Source organism: Schistocerca americana, chromosome 5, assembly GCF_021461395.2.
Source record: "Schistocerca americana isolate TAMUIC-IGC-003095 chromosome 5, iqSchAmer2.1, whole genome shotgun sequence".
NCBI classification, from domain to species: domain Eukaryota; kingdom Metazoa; phylum Arthropoda; class Insecta; order Orthoptera; family Acrididae; genus Schistocerca; species Schistocerca americana.
This window is the reverse complement of record NC_060123.1, coordinates 294381617-294401980: the sequence shown is the minus strand read 5'-3', so window position 1 is coordinate 294401980 and position 20364 is coordinate 294381617. Positions and strand designations below refer to the sequence as shown.

General features: G+C 39.9%; 2 protein-coding genes across 7 annotated transcripts in view; one reads left to right on the top strand and one right to left on the bottom strand.

Annotated features, from left to right (window-relative positions):
- LOC124616179 (oxysterol-binding protein-related protein 9) overlaps window positions 1–7175 on the bottom strand; it is a 504981-nt gene extending 497806 nt beyond the window's left edge. For all 4 annotated transcript variants that reach the window (XM_047144465.1, XM_047144467.1, XM_047144466.1 and 1 more), the window contains exon 1: window positions 7060–7175. In XM_047144465.1, coding sequence (XP_047000421.1) covers window positions 7060–7167 — 108 coding nt within the window. In that variant the 5' untranslated portion in view covers window positions 7168–7175. The remainder of the gene's footprint in view (window positions 1–7059) is intronic.
- A 3364-nt stretch (window positions 7176–10539) lies between these two features.
- Window positions 10540–20364, top strand: part of LOC124615930 (3-hydroxy-3-methylglutaryl-coenzyme A reductase) — a 391620-nt gene continuing 381795 nt past the window's right edge. The window contains exon 1 of one of the 3 annotated variants that reach the window (XM_047144113.1): window positions 10540–10654. The gene's annotated coding sequence lies outside the window, so the exon portion shown is untranslated. Of the gene's footprint in view, window positions 10659–20364 lie in introns of all 3 variants that reach the window. The other 2 variants (XM_047144117.1, XM_047144116.1) reach the window with 2 other exon arrangements.

Genomic DNA, 20364 nt, shown 5'->3' with positions numbered 1-20364 from the left:
CCACAGCTGCACAGAGTAATTTGACATTAGCTGATTGTGAATTCTTTGACATCAGTTGTACACACTACCTGTTAGTGACACACCAAAATTTCTGCTGGACCTGGACTTGAACCTTGATTTCCTGCTTATTATGACCAATAACCTTAAACATTTCGACCTGAGGATCACGCATGGACAGCTGAAGTGGTTAAGACGACTGCTCATAATAAGGGGGAAATCCAGGTTCGAGTCCTGGCGCAGCTCACTTTTTCACTTGACACTAATAGGCTGTACATCCGGTCAACGGAAGCGTCCGATTCCACCCATACTCTTTGACCCATGACGTAAGGGTGTTGGGGTGTGTGACGTCATTACAGCGCGCAGTTTATGAGCTAGTTAGTTGTAGGTGTTGGTTTTTTCGTATCAATAGTTATGGTTGACCTATATAGGTCAAGGGAAATGACCGATTACAATTTTTGTAGAGTTTTCTATGCAGGTATTGGTGTTTAGGTATTGTCAGCTGTGGTGAAGGGCATTGTCTGATTCCAATTTCCATAGTTTTTGCTGTAGGCGTTGTTGGTTTTGGTATCGTCATCCGCGGTTGACCTATATAGGTCAAGGGAAGTGTCCGATTCCTGTAGATTTTTGTAATTTTTTTTCCTTCGTCATTTTGTGCGTTTTGGGATCATGGTGTTTTTTGTTTAATGTTATACTTAGCTTGCCTCCCTCCCTAAAACTGCCAATTTCCCCTCGGATGTCTCATTAGTTTGAGTGTATTTTTGGAGGGAGATGTTATTGTCTTATTTATATGTATTTTCGTGTTTCTTGCCGTGTGTAAGTAGTGACATCACATGTGCTATATTGGAGATGCTTAGAATAGCCATTTCCGCCATATTGATGATGTCATGGGTCAAAGCAAACAGGTGGAATCGGACACTTCCATAATCCGTTTACATCTATACTTAATACACTCACAGTCAGAGAATAAATTTTGAAATGTTTAATTTGATTATGAGTAGTTATATTTCATTATGCAACTTTTCAGATGTTAACTGAAAGACCATTTTGATTAGGCCTATGTGAGAAATAAGTGTCGACATAATAAATATAAAGATCTTAATTATCTTAACAGTGTTACTCTCATAACGTTTACTTCCTTTCAGAGACCTATAAAAGTTCCAGAGCTCTAAACTTTTAAGTGCAACATGGTATTTCCTCAAAATCTGATTTACAGTGAAAGATTGTGAAGTGTAGCCTGGGGTATAAAGTTAGGATGGAAGCTAACACTATGGTTGAGAGCCAGCAAAATCAATGAATGTGGTTATGAAATAAATGCTGTGGTAAAAGATATATCTATAGCACAGTCCCAGGCACATATTTAACCCTATCAGGGGCACATGTTTTGTCGCAACTCACCAAAGATTGATTTTTTTTTTTTTCCTGTCATATTAGAATTGTGATCAACTGATTAAATTTATTTTTTGATAATTTTATTTAGTGATTTAGGACCAAGAACTAAGGTGGTTCATATATCACCATGACACCTTTTGTGAGGTATTGAAACTATGGTGGTAAATGGATTTCCCACTACCCTTTTGTGAGCTGTTACGTATTGCCATTACATGTAGAAATATAATGAAAAGCGTTTTCTGTTTTATTTCATGTTTTCTTTTATTTTATTTAAAATATATTTATTAATGATATTAAACTTTACTTACCACAATTTGGAAATAATTCTAGGATCTTTATCACAGAATAAAGGTATGAGCTGACACAGGTCACAATACTGTATATTTCAGAAGCAAAGCGATGAGTTCTGACAATAGTAGTTATCCCACGACAAACAGAAACTGACTGTTGTACCAGTCTTCATACAACTGGTGCAGTGGACTGCCACAGGATGTCAGGCATAGACAGAGGTGGTAAGAGATATTCCCAAAAGCTTTGGGATACTCCTAAGTAGATAGTAAGTATGCTTCCCAAGGATCGCAAATGACAGATTTATTTGGTGGTAAGTGTGCTTCCCAAGGCCCTTCCAGAAACTATTTTAGTGGTAACCATACTTCCCAAGACTCATTAAAACACCGCTGTTTGATAGGATCTATACTTCCCACTGTGCTGAAGGCTATATTTCACAACAAACAGAAACTACAGCCGGTGCAGCAGACTGTCACTAGATGCCAGGAGCATACAGAAGTGGTAATACATATTCCCACAAACGCTGTAAAGAAATACAATTAGTGGGAAGAAAAATGAAGGTAAATTCAGGAAATCTGAATCAAATAATAGACGAATTTCATATAAGTATTTTGGTCCATATTATGAACACACATAAGCCTCAAAAATGCCAAGGGGAATCACTCTTATCAGATATCGTAACTTTCACCCAATTCATAGTATATGCCACATTTGTCTCACGAGTGAAACAGTCATGATAATGTGTCATAAATAGTTAAGATTATCATTTAACTACAAGTGAAGTTTATCACTGAACTGTTAATAGACGAAAACAAAACCATCATCTGCATTTTTCCACTAAAAATATTGATGAATTATCTAATATTGTATTTTTAATTGTACCAAACTCTCTGTCTTCCACCTCCCTTTAAAAATATCTGGAAAGAAAGGCTACACATATTTGTACATAAAAAATAATAATCTCACCAGATGAAAACTTAGTCAAACCCCCCCCCCCCCTTCCAGGAGACATGTTTTTTACCCCGAACATTGGCTCTGGCTTTGATAATGGTCTTAATTTGGCAAGCAAGAGTGTCCGTGAATTTCTTTAGCTATGTTATGTCCAACTGAAGCCGCCTAGTGATGATTAGATCCTGCACAGTTACAAATTTGCAGGAATTTTGATTGTTATGTATAACTTTCTGTTCCAAACAGTCCCCTACATACAATATGAGATTAACATTTGGTAATTTAAAAGGACAGTTGAGATGTGACGGCGTGCCCATGGATCATCAGACTAGGAACATATATGTATGACCCTGCGAACATAACTGTAATAATCTTGGAAGACGGATGTGTCTATAGAACTCATGATGTTGATGTTGATGTTGATGAAAGGGCACTACTTGGCCACTGAGAATGTTGGAATAAATATCCTTTTTCATGTTCACAGTAATTTGAATTAATAGGTCCAGGTAGTGGTGCGAGAAACATGCCACCTCCAGCTTGAATTACATACTAAACACTTGGTGGTTCAAATGTCTCATTGGGCCCTTGGTGTACTTTATGCGTTGCACCATTTAAAAAGAGGCAAAATTGCGACTTTTTGCAACACATGCCTCTAATCTCCTACAGTCCAGTTTGTGTGTTGTTTGATCCACTAAAGATCTGCAGCTCTATAAGCCACTGTAAACAAATGTATTTTACAATGGAGCCAATGTCAGATGTCTACTGCAAGCAGTTTCCTTCACAATGTTCACTAGAAAACTGGATTAGATGGACTAGCATTCACTGGCAGCAGTAATTCCTGTCATATTTGAAATCAACTATCAATGACAAGATGCAACACTTGTCACTAGTCCCTGTCAGTTACTACCTTTTTATGACCATTTTTCATATGCCATTCTACCTAGTTGCATGTGGTACACCACTCCTCACATATAAGACGGGACACTCTGGGTTGATACATCAATAAATCTACAACTTCATATCACAGTGTATACATCAAAGACATCTAATATGGCAGGCAACCTTAAGGATTGTAAATTTGTACAAAAACGTTGCCCTCATTTGCTCTATGAATCAGACACATATTTTCAAAATCAATGTGATTACATTGTTTCTATGAAAAACCAAAATAATTACTGCAATTATGAGAACAACTCAGTGATAAATATAATATAAATGAAACCTGAGTACATATTGCCTGTTCACATTAATATTAGTGGTTCTGTCTACTGGTAATGCATAGTGGCTACTGACAGCAAATCTCATTGGACAAACCATAATTCAAACCGCAAACTAGATTCTACTCAGCTGTTTGACAAGTCACAACTTCTGACAAGACTCTGTAATTTTGTAAGTGAAATTATTTTCACTTTTTACTAAGGAAAGACACATTTCTAAACAACAGTATCTAACAAACAATGCCAAACAATCCGTTTAATATCTGACATTGTTTTTAGAAACAAGCTCAGCTGTTTCAGCCAAATCACTAAGTCAATATGACAAAAAAGATTATTGCTTAAAACGACACTGTGCAAAATGTTGTAATGAAAGTAAATTGCAAAATACAAGCTTAATTCTATGGAGATACAGAAACATTCTGCTTGGTTATTGTTGAACACTGCTACAGACACAATAATTACATGTAGCATGTGACACCCTACTTAGTATTGCATATTATGTACAGTTGTAGTCTAACCCTTTCCACCTTAACCCTCGCAATCACGTTCTGATGCAGGCCCGAGTCTTTTTCCTTGGTTCTAACCAGTGTACAATGATTGTACACATTCCTCACAAGATGCTCCTCTACATTACCATTCAGTGTCAACACGTCGAAAAATTCAGAATGGAAGTGGGTAAATGCTGCGACTAACATACTTTATAGACATCTCAACAACCAGGATCCCGAGAGAAAAAAAATTTGAACAATGACAGATAACCAATCTAAAAATACTGCTAAGAGCAGTGGCTAGATACATCCACTTACTTAACTAACACTCAAAAAGTTGTGGGAAGGTCTTCTCACGTGTTCAGAACACAGTAGTAAACTGAGTGAATACGTATTATACTCCCTCACACCACAATTCAAAAATTTTGTTTAGTTTAATGGAAAAAATTCTAGTGAACAAATGGGCATTATTATTGCTTAGTTGCAATCGTATTCTAAATCACACAAAACTGACAACATCTAAAAAAAAACACTAAAAACATTGCCTCAGCCTGTACATAATGAGACAATATGTATTACTTCTCCCCGTATCCAACTTTTTTGCATGAAACAGTGACTAGTTATTTACTGAGTTTTTGAAATAGTTAGAACAGTTTCTACACCCTGAAACAGTTATTCATAAAACATATGTGCACGTTTGTAGCATGCACTTCCACTTATGTAATATGCAAAATAAACATATAATGAAGTATTATTAAGTAGATTGATGTGTATTACTTTATTCAGTCTGCATTAGATACTGGTAAAGTTCCAGAAAAGTAAACAATATTTGTAAAATCTCATCAAAAAATTCAAACTTAACACGGAAGGAAGATTAAAGTTTAACACCCTTTTGCTGATGGTGTCATTAGAGATGGAGCAGAATCTTTAATTGTGGAGAGACACAAAAAGAAGCTGGCTATGTCCTTAACAAAGCTACCGTCCCAGCAATTGCATTGAATTATTTTGTAAAAACATGGCAAAACCCAACATAGATGGTCACTGATGGAGTGAGTCCAATGTCTTAACCACTGAGCCACTTTGTTTAATACACACAACACGAGGATCACAGGTGGCAGCCTCCAAACTGTCTATGGTGGCAAACCACCACAGAAAAGATTGAACTAGATATAATAGGAATGTATCATGACAAAGAATGATCCAGCCTAGCAGTACTAATGGAAAAATATGTAGATATGTTCAACAAGACTTACAAAAACACACTTATGAAGGACAACCATCTATTTTTAAATAGTGGTAAAATCCATCAGACTGAACCACTTAAAAAGGTCAACAAACGAACAAGAGCAGTATTAATTTTTCATGCAAGAAATTGAACAAAATATCTTGTGTAAGGATTTGAGAAAAATGACAATGATAAACAAAAATTCTAATCACAGTATAAACTGGAATGACCTGACAGTGAAGTTGAATAAACATCTCTCTGAAGAAGTTTTGAAACTTAACATATATTAAATGAGACCTCATGGTGAAACTAATGGACACTACTGCAACCCAGACATTCTTTATTAATGGACTGTTATCAAATATTAAACCTATAAGAAATTTACAAATATATAATACTGCAACTGAAGTTTGTTACATTCATACATATAGGAGCTCTGAATGAATCACTTCACAGCAATAACCGATAAATTTAGCTCTCTTCCTCATAGCATGAACCCTGTAGAGAATACTGTGTTTCTATTTTATTTACTTTTTTTTTTTTTAGTTGCCAATCCAAGAAAACAATATCAAGTCTAAACCAAGACAGTAAGATAAACTCTTTGCATGATTATTCAAAAGAAATGCAGAGTATTAACAATTAATTCGAAAAATAATTTTGTCATGGTGGAATTTCTTGGGCTTGATAGCTGCAGAAATTGCTGACTACAAACCTTAATAGCAAATAATTACTATTTCTTGCAGGCTACACTAGGCTTGAGTAGAGGCAACACATTTTCAGAAAAAAATGAACTTCATATTAGAACCTTCGCAGCGCAGTGTAAGAAAATAAAACTGTGAGTAAAGGAATAAATACTTGAACTGTGAGAAAAAGAATAAACACAGTAGTTCTCTAACATATCAATTGTTCCCTGCGCTTAAATTTATTCGTAGCATTTGCAACATGTGTGTCCATCATTTTTCATGCACTTAAAAGAAGTATCAGAGAAAAATTGACATAAAAATTAACTACCTGCTCAGAGAGTACTCAATTACTGAACATATTTCTTTCACGAAGTCAGTATTCTAGCTGTACCGCCGATTTTCCTATGTTTAGGAAATCAGGAATTAAAATTTGCTGGTTCTCGTAAACTAGGTAAAATGCAAGACTACAAACTCAACTGGAGTAATCAGTAAACATTTTCTGTGATTCTTGTACGCACATACATCACAGTTGTGAATCACAAACCTTTATGTTTACAAACGCGGATCTCGCAATAGCGCGCAATGACAAGAGGCGTGCAACGCCGGTAATATTAACGACAATTCTCAGAAACGAATATGAATACCACTATGTCGTCTACGTTAAGAAAATCACTTCAATTTCGATATTCTGTTTAGTCAATTAACAAATAACCGCATCATCTACGAATTATGACAGTTGATGTTTACAGACATGCGCACTTAAGAACAAATTCCAGTGTATGACAGAAATGTGTAATGAAAAAATAACGCAAACGACTTACGGTGTAGTAAGATAACAGGCCGGCGTTGTCATCCAGCACGAACCATCTGAATTGCCATCCTTTCATCACATTTGTCCACTTGCTAAGCGAACCCTCCATGGTAGCCATTACGTCTGAGCTAGAGGTGGCAAAAAATAACGTAACTGATAGAAATAACCGGTTACTGAGAAGTAACGGTTACTGCGATAACCGTTCCTCTGATTCTGGCAGTTATTTCAATAACTGTTTAGTGTCAACAATGCCTCGCGCCATCTGTTGACCGAAGATCGTACTGCGCATTTGGAAGGCGTTCTATAGACCATGGGAATAACTGTGAGACTGCGCGCCATCTGTTGATAAGAACTGTGTACTATTTCGTGGCCTTCGTTACTTTTAGAATAAACAATTAAATAAAGTTAATGTCCGAGCCGTGGCTGATAGGAGCTGCAGTACAGGCATTAACAAGTACGGTCGTTCCCTTAAGCCACCGCCTTACGTGTTAATTTAGCTTGGACGGGTAGTACAAGGAAAGTTACTAAGGAATTCGAGCGACTATGGAAATAACTGTCAGAGCCGGTATTCTCCTCTGGCAGTTATCGTTATTGGCTCGTAGTTCTAGTTCTCTGGTAGTTATCGGGCTACCACCACAGATAACCTGGAAGCTGGTAACGGAATAACTGTGTGTCTAGACGTTCCTGACTCGGTGACTCCAGTTAAAGGTCGTAGTTCCAGGTGATATTTCCAGAGAGGATAGTAACTGGAGCGAACAAATATTTTCGTACTGCTACGGAAATAGCCGCTGGCCATCGCGAATGACAAATAACATGTCAGAAAGTATAACATAATACAGTGGAATATAATAATTATTATCCTCATCATTTGTCAGGAGATTGTCAAAATACGTGAATATATCATAGTAACTGCTAATATTTACAGAATTGGTACACTGACAGAATAAAACACAGTTACGTACTTTTAATAAATTTATCGTACACAGAATACCCGATCTTGACTGTTGCAACCAAGTGCTGTCAAAACTGAAATATAGCAGAATTTTTACCTGAGCTGGTCTATCAGTCTCTGTTACGATATTCATCTACAGAGTAGAAGGAGGGGTCACTGGAAGCGTCTGATTCCACCCGTCTGCTTCGACGTAAAGGTGTTGTGGTGTGTGAATGTCATTACGGCACGGTGTTTATGAGTTGGTTTTTGTGTGTGTGTGTGTGTGTGGGGGGGGGGGGGCTGTCGATCTAGGTTGCAGTGCCGGAATTTGCTGGTGGTAATTAATTTTTTATTTTTTTCTAGCTGTGATGTTTTGTGTATTTATGAAGTATTGAATGTGATTTGATTTATGTAGGGATGATTGATTTGTGGACTTTTGGGATTGTGGTTTTATTTTTCGCAGTTGTAGGTGTTGGTTTTTTGGCATCAGTAGCTGTGGTGGACCTATATAGGTCACCGGATAATGACCGATTCCCATTTTCATAATTGTGTGTGTTGATGTTTTAGTATCGTCATCTGAGGTTGACCTATGTAGGTCAAGGGAAATGTCTGATTCCAATTTTCGTACTTTTAGTTATGGGTATTGGTGTTTTGGTATGGTCACCTACAGTTGACCTATATTGTTCAAGGGAAGTGTCCGATTCCTGCAGATTTTTGTTGGTGTAGCAGAATGCTGTATTTTTTTTCTTTTTGTTCTTCATTTTGTGTTTTGGGATCATGGTGTGTTTTTTTTACTAGCTTGTCCTCACCCTAAAACCCCCAACTTCCCGCAGTTGTCCCATTGGTTTGATTGTATTTTTGGTGGGAAATGTTATTGTATTATTTATATGTATCTTCGTGTTTGTTGCCATGTGTATGTAGTGACGTCATAGACACACTTAAAATAGACATTTCCGGCATATTGATGATGGGTGGAATCAGACACTTATGTATCAAATAGTCATTCAAACACACTGTAAACCATGCCTTATCTGAAACCAAGTTTTTAATGGTTGCTGACTTGCTGGCAGCTTATTGAAAATGCATGTTCCTGAATATTAGACCCCTTTTGGACCAAGGTAACTAATTTTAGGTCTTTATGTAGATTGCTGTTCCCATTTCTAGTACTGATATTATGTATTAAGCTATTGGTTGGAAATACTCGTAACAAATTTCATTAAGGAATAAATATACTAGGAAGCAGTGGTTAGAATACAAAGTTCCTTGAACAGGTTCCTACATGATGTTCTTGAATTTATACCACAAACGATTTTTATTACACGCTTTTATATGCGAAAAACTTTTGCTACGTTTGATGAGTTACCACAGAATATGTTCCCTTATGAAATAATAGAATGAAAAAATGTGGTATGCCCTTCCCAACTGAATTTATTATCGAGTTGTAATCCCAGAAATGTAACACTGTCAACCTTTTCGATCTGCATGTCTTCATATGTTATAAACATGCTGTCGCTGGAGAAATCGAGCAGTTTGCAAATCTGACATAAAACTTGGATTAGCGTACTCACACTTTCCCCAATAGGACTAGCTTTTACAGCACAGGAGTAAACGAATCTGTCACATTACGTATATTTTGTTGTATTACAAGGCTGTACACTTTATTCTATTATGTGAGCAGCACAAGAAATTAAGCTTCGAATTTAACCTACAGTACTCAGTTTACATATTACTTCATACTTAAAAACGCACGTTGTTAACATTTTACTTAAACAGTGCTTTGGCGAAGTTCCGCGTACTTTCTGTCGCAGCTGCGAAGATAATATTTCTAATAGCGACCGATAACCTACAAACATATAATCTGAAACACTAATAATCCTTCTAACATCAACTAAAATGTACCCGGAGTTAATAAGCTGAGGTTATGACACGATTCATACGACATTCCTGCTATTTCACACTACTCGCAGTTATACTGATAACTAAACTGATGGATTCCCACTACGTCGTTATTTAACTGTCGGAGTTATCGGTATTCGCTAGCGAAAAATAACTTGGCAGTTATTAATAACCGTTAACGATAACGGTTATCAAAGAATAACTGGAACTGTGATAACGGTTACTCCAGAATAACCGTTTGGCCCACCTCTAGTCTGAGCCAGACGACACACAAGTCACAGCCTGCTCGAATCTCGTATCACAATCCAGTGAAAAATATTTCGACATAGTCATTTGTTTCAGTACCACAACATTGCTATTTGTCAAATAAATAGTCATTTCACCGTTACGGATATTTCGATGATATTCTGCTCTATATTTAAAAACTTTTTATAAAATTAGCAAGAAGTATTGAAGAATTTAAACATTGTTGTTTTAAATACAATCTGTTACTGATGGGAGGTAAGAGATCTTGCGCCAAGGAAACTTCTCCACAGTTCTCCAACTTCTGAAAATAAAAGCAAGAATAATGAATGGCTAATAACTATGGATTTTCGCACGAAAGAGAGATATTGAAAACCACCTTTATTTGTGTCTTTACCATATTCTTTGATTTGTACATATCTTCAGTACCTTTGGCAACTGAGGCGTGTTCGTGCGGAACGTTGTTTATGTAGTGTGTTTTGAAATTTTGCGGCGATGTTTAACTCGAAATATATTATTAGTACATGGCAGTTGTGTAAGTACGTTGCACTGTTTTGCGCACTCCGTATTTAACGGGAGTTTTCACCAATTTATGCAGCAGCAATATGAAAATTTTTGTTTATGATACGAGGAAGTTAAATATTACCTTATACATTGCCGATTTAACATATTTTTTCAAGCGCTCGATGTTTAAGTCACTTCGCAGACTTCACCTTACGATATGAATGTCAATCACTATTCGTAGAATACTAATTGAATGCTCTACTCGTAGTTCGTGTGAAGAGATGGATATCTTACATTGAACATAATAGCAATGTTTGATCCTTTGGTATCTATGTGCATTTAAGTAACCAATTACGTTGCTTCTAAGAAGCAGTTCAGTCAATTTTATGTACACGAATGAAAGCAAGTACATTTACTTCAGTCATCGCTTAAATATAAACACTAGGTATTGTAAGTCATACTATTGCCTTATACATAATAGCAAATCGCACATCTAAATACAGACTTTAACAGTTTCGCAAATCTGCCCATATCACCTAGCATGGTAACTGAATTTATTTTTTCTCCCTTCTTCCTCACCTCATGTCATTCTAACGGCATCTTTCTCTTAATCCTTCCATGTCATCTACGCTCTCCAGTCCACTCCCATCTCCACGTGCGTACAAATATATGATGCGTGTGTGTGTGTGTGTGTGTGTGTGTTTAAATTTCTTATTAGATTTTTCCCCTTTTGTTAGAATCTATCATAGCTGTGTATTAGTTACTTTCACATACCGACTCTACTCCATAAGGGATCCTGAAATTATCCCCATCAGTATTTATGGATTCATCCAGGGATCATCTGGAAATGATGTAGCAGTTATCATCTTAACACAGTGTAAAAAAAAAGAGCTCGTATATACAGCGTGATTCTGCATGTTTCGCACTATGCTTGTATGAAAGTGTGTTGTGGAACTAAGATACGAATTTAAACATACAGTAGTTTTAAAATACACATATAACAAATCCACTGTCTGCTATCTTCCAGCACTTATTACTTTTCCGTCTAGTTCCCACTGCCACTGTTGTCTTGTACTCTCTGAGCATAAAAAAGCGCTAATATGTTTTCATGCCTAAAGTTTTGGGAAAATTTTTAAAGTTTCAAGGAAGATAGAATGAGGAGGCCGATTTTTCATTAAGAGAGTTTTAAATAAACAGAAAATATTCGCATTAAATAAAGAGAAAATATTCGCATTTTTCGTGTCCCGATAGACGCATTTTTCCACGGTTCCTCTCATTTCCCTCCTGCAGCAGGGCATGTAACTCATATGAACAGCAATGTATTGGTCAGTAAAATTCAGATAGTTCACTTACAAGGGAAACTCCCCCATCGCACCTCCTCACATTTAATGGTAAGATGGCTCAGTGGATAGCCCATTAAAAACTGAACACAGATCGAACAGGAAGAAAGTGTGCTGAACTGTCTAAAAAGAAGCAAAATGGAAACAGCGAACGGTCCAAGCCCAAGATATGTAACATCAAGAGAATCGGCAGAACTAAGGCATCGTGGTTATGTGGTCATAGTGTTGGAAATGCAAAGCGAGAGATCCCTATTCAAATCTCCCCCTTGCCATATTAATTTAATTTTTTATTTTTTCCTTCCACAAACTTATGAACTGTCCGTCTGGTCATTGACGTGACTGTCCGCTGTATTATTCACGTTTGTGTTTGTGTCCAGTGACCAGACGGACAGTTAATAACTTTGTGAAAAACAAAAAAAAGAGAGATTTGAATACGAATATCCCCTTTTGCAATCCATGCCGTGAGCCCATAATCAAGACGCCTTGGTTCTGCCAACTCGCTTGATGTTGCATGTCTTGAGCTTGGAACGTTCACTGTTTCTATTTTGCTTCCTTTTTCACAGTTCAGTACACCTTCTCCCGGTGTTTATGCCCGATCTTTGTTCAGTTTTTGATGGGCTACCCGCTGGTTCATCTTAACACTAAATCTGACGGAAGTGGAATGAGGAGTTTCCCTTGTTAGGTGAAATGGAAGTAACGCAAAACTAGTTTTACACATCATATCGGATTTCACGTGTAGAAAAATTTTGCATGTGCATCACTACTACAACAAGGGTTTCCCAGATGATAACGGGGACACTTTACAGCAAATTTCTTCTTGCTACGTCGCTTTATAAACTTCGTTTTTGCCTCACACCGGACTGTACGGTCGTACTTTAAATACACCTGTAGATAACTTTGAACCTCTGTATCTGGAAATGGATAAAAATGCGAAGAAAGTTATCAAGGTTGTTCGAGATCGGGACCTTTGGAGTACATCGTAAAACATACAACCATTTGCTGCAAATAGCCGTCGCGGAATCCGCGGCTAGGTTTTGGTACACTCCATAATACAAGCTTTTGGGTGTCTCTCGACAACGGATAAATATTTCTGAAAACGAGAGTTGGCCCTTCTAGATAAATGCCCAGAGAATGTTGTCGTGGTCTTCAGTCCGAAGGCTAATTTGATGACGCTCTCCTTGCTACTCTATCCTGTGTGAGCTTCTTCATCTCCGAGTAAATACTGCAACCTACATCCTTCTGGATCTGCTAATTGTATTCATCTCTTGGTCTCCCTCTACGATTTTTACCTCCCACACTTCCCTCCAATACTAAATTGGTGACCCTTTTTTTGTGTGTGTGTGTCATCAGTCTACTGACTGGTTTGATGCGGCCCGCCACGAATTCCTTTCCTGTGCTAACCTCTTCATCTCAGAGTAGCACTTGCAACCTACGTCCTCGATTATTTGCTTGACGTATTCCAATCTTTGTCTTCCTCTACAGTTTTGCCCTCTACAGCTCCCTCTAGTACCATGGAAGTCATTCCCTCATGTCTTTTCAGATGTCCTATCATCCTGTCCCTTCTCCTTATCAGTGTTTTCCACATATTCCTTTCCTCTCCGATTCTGCGTAGAACCTCCTCATTCCGTACCTTATCAGTCCACCTAATTTTCAACATTCGTCTATAGCACCACATCTCAAATGCTTCGATTCTCTTCTGTTCTGGTTTTCCCACAGTCCATGTTTCACTACCATACAATGCTGTACTCCAGACGAACATCCTCAATGACTCAAAATGTGCCCTATTATTCGATCCCTTCTTTTGGCCAATTTGTGCCACAAATTTCTTGTCACCCCAATTCTATTCAGTACATCCTCATAGTTGCGTGATCGACCCAGTCAATCTTCAACATTCTTATGTGGCACCACATTTCGAAAGCTTCTATTCTGTTTTCGTCCTAAACTGTTGAATGTCCACCCTTCAGTTCCATACACGGCAAGACTCTATACAAATACCTTCAGAAAAAACTTCCTAATATTTAAATATATAATCGATGTTAACAGATTTTTCTTCTTCAGAAATGCTTTTCTTGTCATTGCCAGGCTACATATTATATCCCCTCTATTTCGGCCATCATCAGTTATTTTGCTACCCAAACAGCAAAGCTCATATACTACTTTAAGTGTCTCGTTTCCTAATCTGTTTTCCTTCGCATCCCCAGATTTAATTCGACTACATTTCATTATCCTTGTTTTGCTTTTGTCAATGTTCATCTTACATTTTCCTTTCAAGACATTCCGTTTAACTGATCTTTCAAGTTCTTTGCTGTCTGAGTCACAATTGCGATGTCGTCGGCAAACCATAAAGTTTGTATTTCTTCTTCCTGAACTTTAATTCGTACTCCAAATTTTTCCTTAATTTCCTTTACTGCGTGTTCAGTGTACAGATTGAATAACATGCGGGCAGGCTACCATCCTGCCTCACTCTTCTCAACCGCTGCTTCCCCTTCATACCCCTCGACTTTTATAACCGCCGTTTGGTTTCTGTACAAGTTCTAAATAGGCTATCGCACCTTGTATTTTACCCTTGCTGTCTTCAGAACAAACTAGTTTCCCGAGCTCAGCTTCTACCAATGTTTCCATTCTTCTGTAAAGAATTCGTGTTAGTATTTTGCAACCTTGACTTATTAAACTGGTAGTTCGGTAATTTTCACACCTGTCAGCAACTGCTTTCTTTGGAATTGGATTATTACATTCTTCTTGAAATCTGAGGGTATTTCGACTGTCTCACACGTCTTACACATCGGATGGAAGAGTTTTGTCATGACTGGTTCACCCAAGGCTATCAGTAGTTTTCACGGAATGTCGGCTACCCCCGGGACCTTCTTTCAACTTAGACTTTCAAACCTCCGTCAAATTGTTCTCGAAGTATCATATCTCCCATCTCATCTTCATCTACATCAATTTCTCTTTCTATAACATTTCCTTCAAATTCACCTCCTTTGTACAGGCCCTCTATATACTGCTTCCACCTTTCAACTTTCCCTTCTTTGCTTAGGGCTGGTGTCCCATCTGAGCTCTTGATCAACTGTTTAGTCTTCATCACGGACTTGGTTTCCGGTGTAGTGCAGTGGAAGTGCACTCAGATGAGGAGTTGGTAGCCGTTCGTTTGCTTTATGGTTTAGTAGACAGTAATGGTCGTAGCGCTCAACGTTTATATCGGGGCAAATTTCCAATAGTGCATATTATGCCGGTTTACGTTACCGCTGTTTGTGAATGACGCTTCGTCGCTAAATAGAACGCGTGCAAAGAATCTGTCATCGTCCCGTAATTTCTCTTGTGCCCAGTGGCAGAACCGTACGCGACGTTCAAAGTCGTCGCCATGCAATTCCTGGTGCATAGCAATATGGTCCGGGTGCAATCGATGTTGATGTAGCATTCTCAACACCGACATTTTTGAGATTCCCGCGCAATTAGCCTGCTACTGATTTGCGGATTAGCCGCGACAGCAGCTAAAACACCTACTTGGACATCATCATTTGTTGCAGGTCGTGGTTGACGTTTCACATGTGGCTGAACTCTTCCTTTCCTTAAATAACGGAACTATCCGGCGAACGGTCCGAACACTTGGATGATGTCGTCCAGGATACCGAGCAGCATACATAGCACACGCTTGTTGGGCATTTTGATCACAATAGCCATACATCAACACGATATCGACCTTTTCCGCAATTGGTAAACGGCCCATTTTAACACGGGTAATGTATAACGAAGCAAATACCGTCCGCACTGGCGGGATGTTACGTGATACCACGTACTTATACGTTTGTTACTATTACAGTGCCATCTATCACCGAAAAATGTAGTCCAACTAAAACATTCATATTTCTTTACGTACTATACGAATATGTAATAAAAATAGGGGTTCCTATTTAAAAAAAGGCAGTTGATACCCGTTTGACCAATGGCAGCGCCATCTAGCGGGCCAACCATAGCGCCATCTGGTTTCCCCCTTCAAGCTAGACGAGTTTCGTTCTTTGTAGTTTTTTCATTTGATGCTTTTTTCGTGAGATATTTGGCCCGGTCACTATCAATGGACCACCCTGTATAGACGATTTGTAACCAACTAGTTTCTTGTAAACATTCTCGAAATGTGCTGACCAGGCTTTCTGAAACAATTGCCCCTCAACGAGATTATATAGGCTAGAAATCAGTATCTCAACAGAATTCAGTATCTAACTGTAGTTTAAGATTGGAAAAATAATATTGTCTGAACATTCCTTAATCTAAAATTACAGGAAAATGCATTACGTATCAGTAACGTTCAACAAACAAAACTCACCTGTTTTTGTCGGTGTTGTATTAAACAGTTCAGATCCTCTGGCTACAATTCTGTAAATTAATGTTTGCTGTGTATTAGCTGCAACAGAAATATTTTTCCTCGATGGAAACCTCATGTACAAGTTTGTGCATGTTCAGTCTTTTCACCAAGCACAAGGGCTGCCACCTGTTTGGCTTGGGAGCTCTGGAGCGTCGAGAGTACTCAGGGACGGTATTTCCTGACGTCTCCAAGGCCTTTAACTACGTGTGGCACGAGGATCTCCTCTACAGATTTTTTGTACCAGGCATTCGATGCCACATGTCAGACTCATCGCGTCATATCTGCGTGACCGGACTTTTCACGTTCGTGCCGAAGACGGCATCTCTAGCAATAAGCCTATACGTGCGGGAGTGCCGCAGGGGTCGGTTCTCGGCCCCCTGCTGTACCCTCTGTATACATTCGATGTACTGCACACGGACAGGATATCCCTTGCACTATGTACGGATGGCACCTCACTCTTCGCGCGTTCCCTAAGGATTGACGTTGTTCGCCGCCGATCACAGGAAGTATGCGATGCCCTGGGAGCCTAGGCACGAAATGGCGCCGTAAGTTCAATTCCACCAAAAGCCAGGCTGTCGTAATAACACGACGTAGAGCGCCCATGAACCTTCAGCCGTTGCGATTCATGGGAGGCCCCATCCACTTGTCTCGCACGGCTAAGTATCTAGGGGTAACTCGATGGGCACTTCACCTGGAAGCTGCATATTCGTGAGGTCTGGAGGGGGGGGGGGGGGGGGGGGAGCGCATGCACGCTTGAAGGAAGCCACTTTATCCCGTATTAAACCTAGAAACAACACTTCCTCTGCACTGCGGAATTTTGCTATACATGACACTGATCCGACCAGTGCTAAAATACGCGTATGCAGTGTGGGGAAAAGCAGCCGATGCACACTCTGCGACTCACCTTGCACTTACCGCGAGACTATCCTGCCGGGGCCTTGCATGAGGAAACAGGCATCCCCATGATTAGGTATAGCATAAAACAGACTGATCGACGGTTCTATGAAGGGTCGCCGCAGTCTGACAATCGGCAAATTTCAAGACTGGGAAGCCACCAGCACAGATGACGGACCACCAGATGGCTGGACCTGCTTCGGCAGTGAGATAGGCAGAATGCAAACGCGTCAATGCTCCAGACGCAAGGAGGACAACCACAACAGTTAGGTCAATAAAAACAACACATAGAGGGAATACGGGAACAGTTACACGCAACTTAGCTTGTACAAAAACAGACAGGGCTGTCTTTCATTCGACAACACGCAGCAGTTGCGTGCTGCGGCCGTGCCGGAAACCGAACTGCTCTGCGGAAATCAGCCGCTTCCTGTTAACGTGCTCCATGAGCCGTTTGATACAATTTATAATTAAATATATTGGAAAGAACCGGGAGCAGACTTACCGGCCGATAGTTTTGTGGAAGTCTCGTGTCTGTACCTTGTTTGGGAATGACAACCACCTCCACGTGTTTCCACGCAGAGGGGTAGTTGTCAGTCCGCAAAACATGAAGGCGTTTGTGATAGGCCGCAGTTCGTCAGGTGGCATTTGTTTCAGCATAAGAGCTTCCACCTGGTCACAGCCGCAGGCCTTCCTGACGTTTATGGAACGGAGTTGGACGCCTACTTACTCCTCAGTGACGGGTTCAGTGGCATCACCTGCGTCGCCAGCAAGAAAAATGGACAGCCGTTGTTGTACACTTTGTGTGTGTGTTCTTCGTCTATATTATCCTCTATCGGTGTGAAGTTGTTCGCAAAGCTGTCAGCCTAGACATTAGCCTTTGCGTCAGGCTCCCAGACCACCCTTCTGCCGACTTGCAGAGGAGGAAGACGTTGCCATTTTAATGACGGATTTCCACGCATTGTTTAGTAATGGAGTCCCAAAAAGATGTTACTGTGCTCATACTCCATTTGATGTCCAGTGGAAATACAGTGTTCGTCAATAGCGGACTTGCTTGGTTGCAAAAGGCGAGTGCAATGTTGAAGCGCCGCGCAGCGTTCTTTCACAGTGCGTGTGGTCTGTTCTATCCGTTGAAATACGCCTGGCGGAAAATCTGATGAACCGTGGTAGTGGCTGCCAACTGGACAGTGCGTGGAACCCCATCATCTCCACGATTTGTTCTAATCAAAGATGACCGAGTGCGCCAACGGCTGCCTCGAGCGTTAATCAGAGGGCAGCTGGGTTCCGCGGTTTCATCAGCGAGGTCGCTGCCGTCGGGAAGTGAGGTCCGTCTGTCAATTTGAAGTTCGACGCATGCCCGAAAGACTCGTTCCGTGATAAGTAGGGTGGAACGGAGCAAGTCTTCGTCATGTATACCGTACATCTTGCATCTAGCATCTTGCATCTAGCATCTAGCATAAAAAATTTCCTTCCTCCAGAAAAAAATTCAGTCCCGAAAGGGTTAAACTAATAAATAATGGAAGTCAATGAGGTGGTTGGTACTGTGTATTTATAACAATCTTTTTTTTATTCACTTTGGGCTCGGACAGTGCACATCGTAGAACGTGCTTCAAGTTCCTTGCTTTTGTTTTCATTGTCACATTAGTCGTAAACCCCACTTCACACCTGTAGCTTGTGGCGAATGAAATCAGTATTCTTAAGTAATGGGTACTCGTCGCCAATCTTTCTGTAAATGTTGCTACTTCTGTTTTAGAGAAATCTATTTTCCATGCTGTCTTCTCGCAGACCAGGATATTCTACTTTGGCATGAAATTCACTGTCTGAAAATATTCCTTCATTCAATCAAAACGGTCTTAAAACACAGAAACTTACTTGTCGATAGTTCAGGAAAATAGTTATTTATAGAATTTATTACCGGTTATAAGCGCAGAGCCGCGTGGTCTGGGAGGCCTTGCCAAGGTTCACGCTGTCTGGGGCGCCTTGCCACGGTTCGCGCGGCTCCCCCCGTCGGAGGTTCGAGTCCTCCCTGGGGCATGGGTGTGTATGCTGTCCTTAGCGTAGGTTAGTTTGAGTTAGATTAAGTAGTGTGTAAGCCTAGGGACCGATGACCTTTTGTCCAATAGGAACTTACCACAAATTTCCAAAATATAAGCGCGGACTTATTTCGTGTGCGAATGAGCATTTTTCACTTTTGGTCTCAACCATCGCTATCAGGCCTGAGAACATCTAAATTTGTTGAGCTTCATCCCTGCGTTGGTAAAACACCAATCTGCGAATAAAGCTGGTAATTTTATCTTGCGCTGTCAAAATATTCACCATACTTCTTTGGAAGCCGAGGTTAAGCGTATTTATTTCTACAAAGATACTTGCAAGATATATCGCTTTGAAAATAATACTTTATCAATTATTTTCTCTTTTTCTGCCCTCACCCAATCCATTAACAAAGCAGTTTCTTGTCGAAGCTCAACCACTCTATGCAACACCTTTCCACGTTATAGCCATTGTACTTCTGTATGGAAATAGCGCACATCGCATTTGGCTCCAATCTCTTTGAGAACTCGGATGTGGTTTACAATCTTCACTAACTGAGAGATTCAAATGGCTTTGAGCACTGTGGGACTTAACATCTGTGGTCATCAGTCCCCTAGAACTTAGAACTACTTAAACCTAACTAACCTAAGGACATCACACAACACCCAGCCATCACGAGGCAGAGAAAATCCCTGACCCCGCCGGGAATCGAACCCGGGCGCGGGAAGCGAGAACGCTACCGCACGACCACGAGCTGCGGGCACTAGCTGAGAGAGTAAGCTCAACAAATCAGATGGAAGTGTTTTCTCTGCCAAAGCGTAACGATGTATGAGGCATTGGCCGAACGTTGCGGTTGGACAACTTCTTTTACCTATGTGTTGAATCCAGAGCGAACGTCCATCATGGAAGATGATACTTTGTGCATACACCCACGAACCTCAATTTTTCATTTACGGGTAAGCATATTCGTCGTGTGTAGTAATGTCCAGTGATTCCGAGAACAGGTATTCAACTTTCAGGCGTCACTTTTTATATGCATCAAACACAAACAAACAGCTGAGAATAAGATACAGCGTCGGTCGATTTCCCTAACTGCAGTGCAAAGAAATGACTAGATCT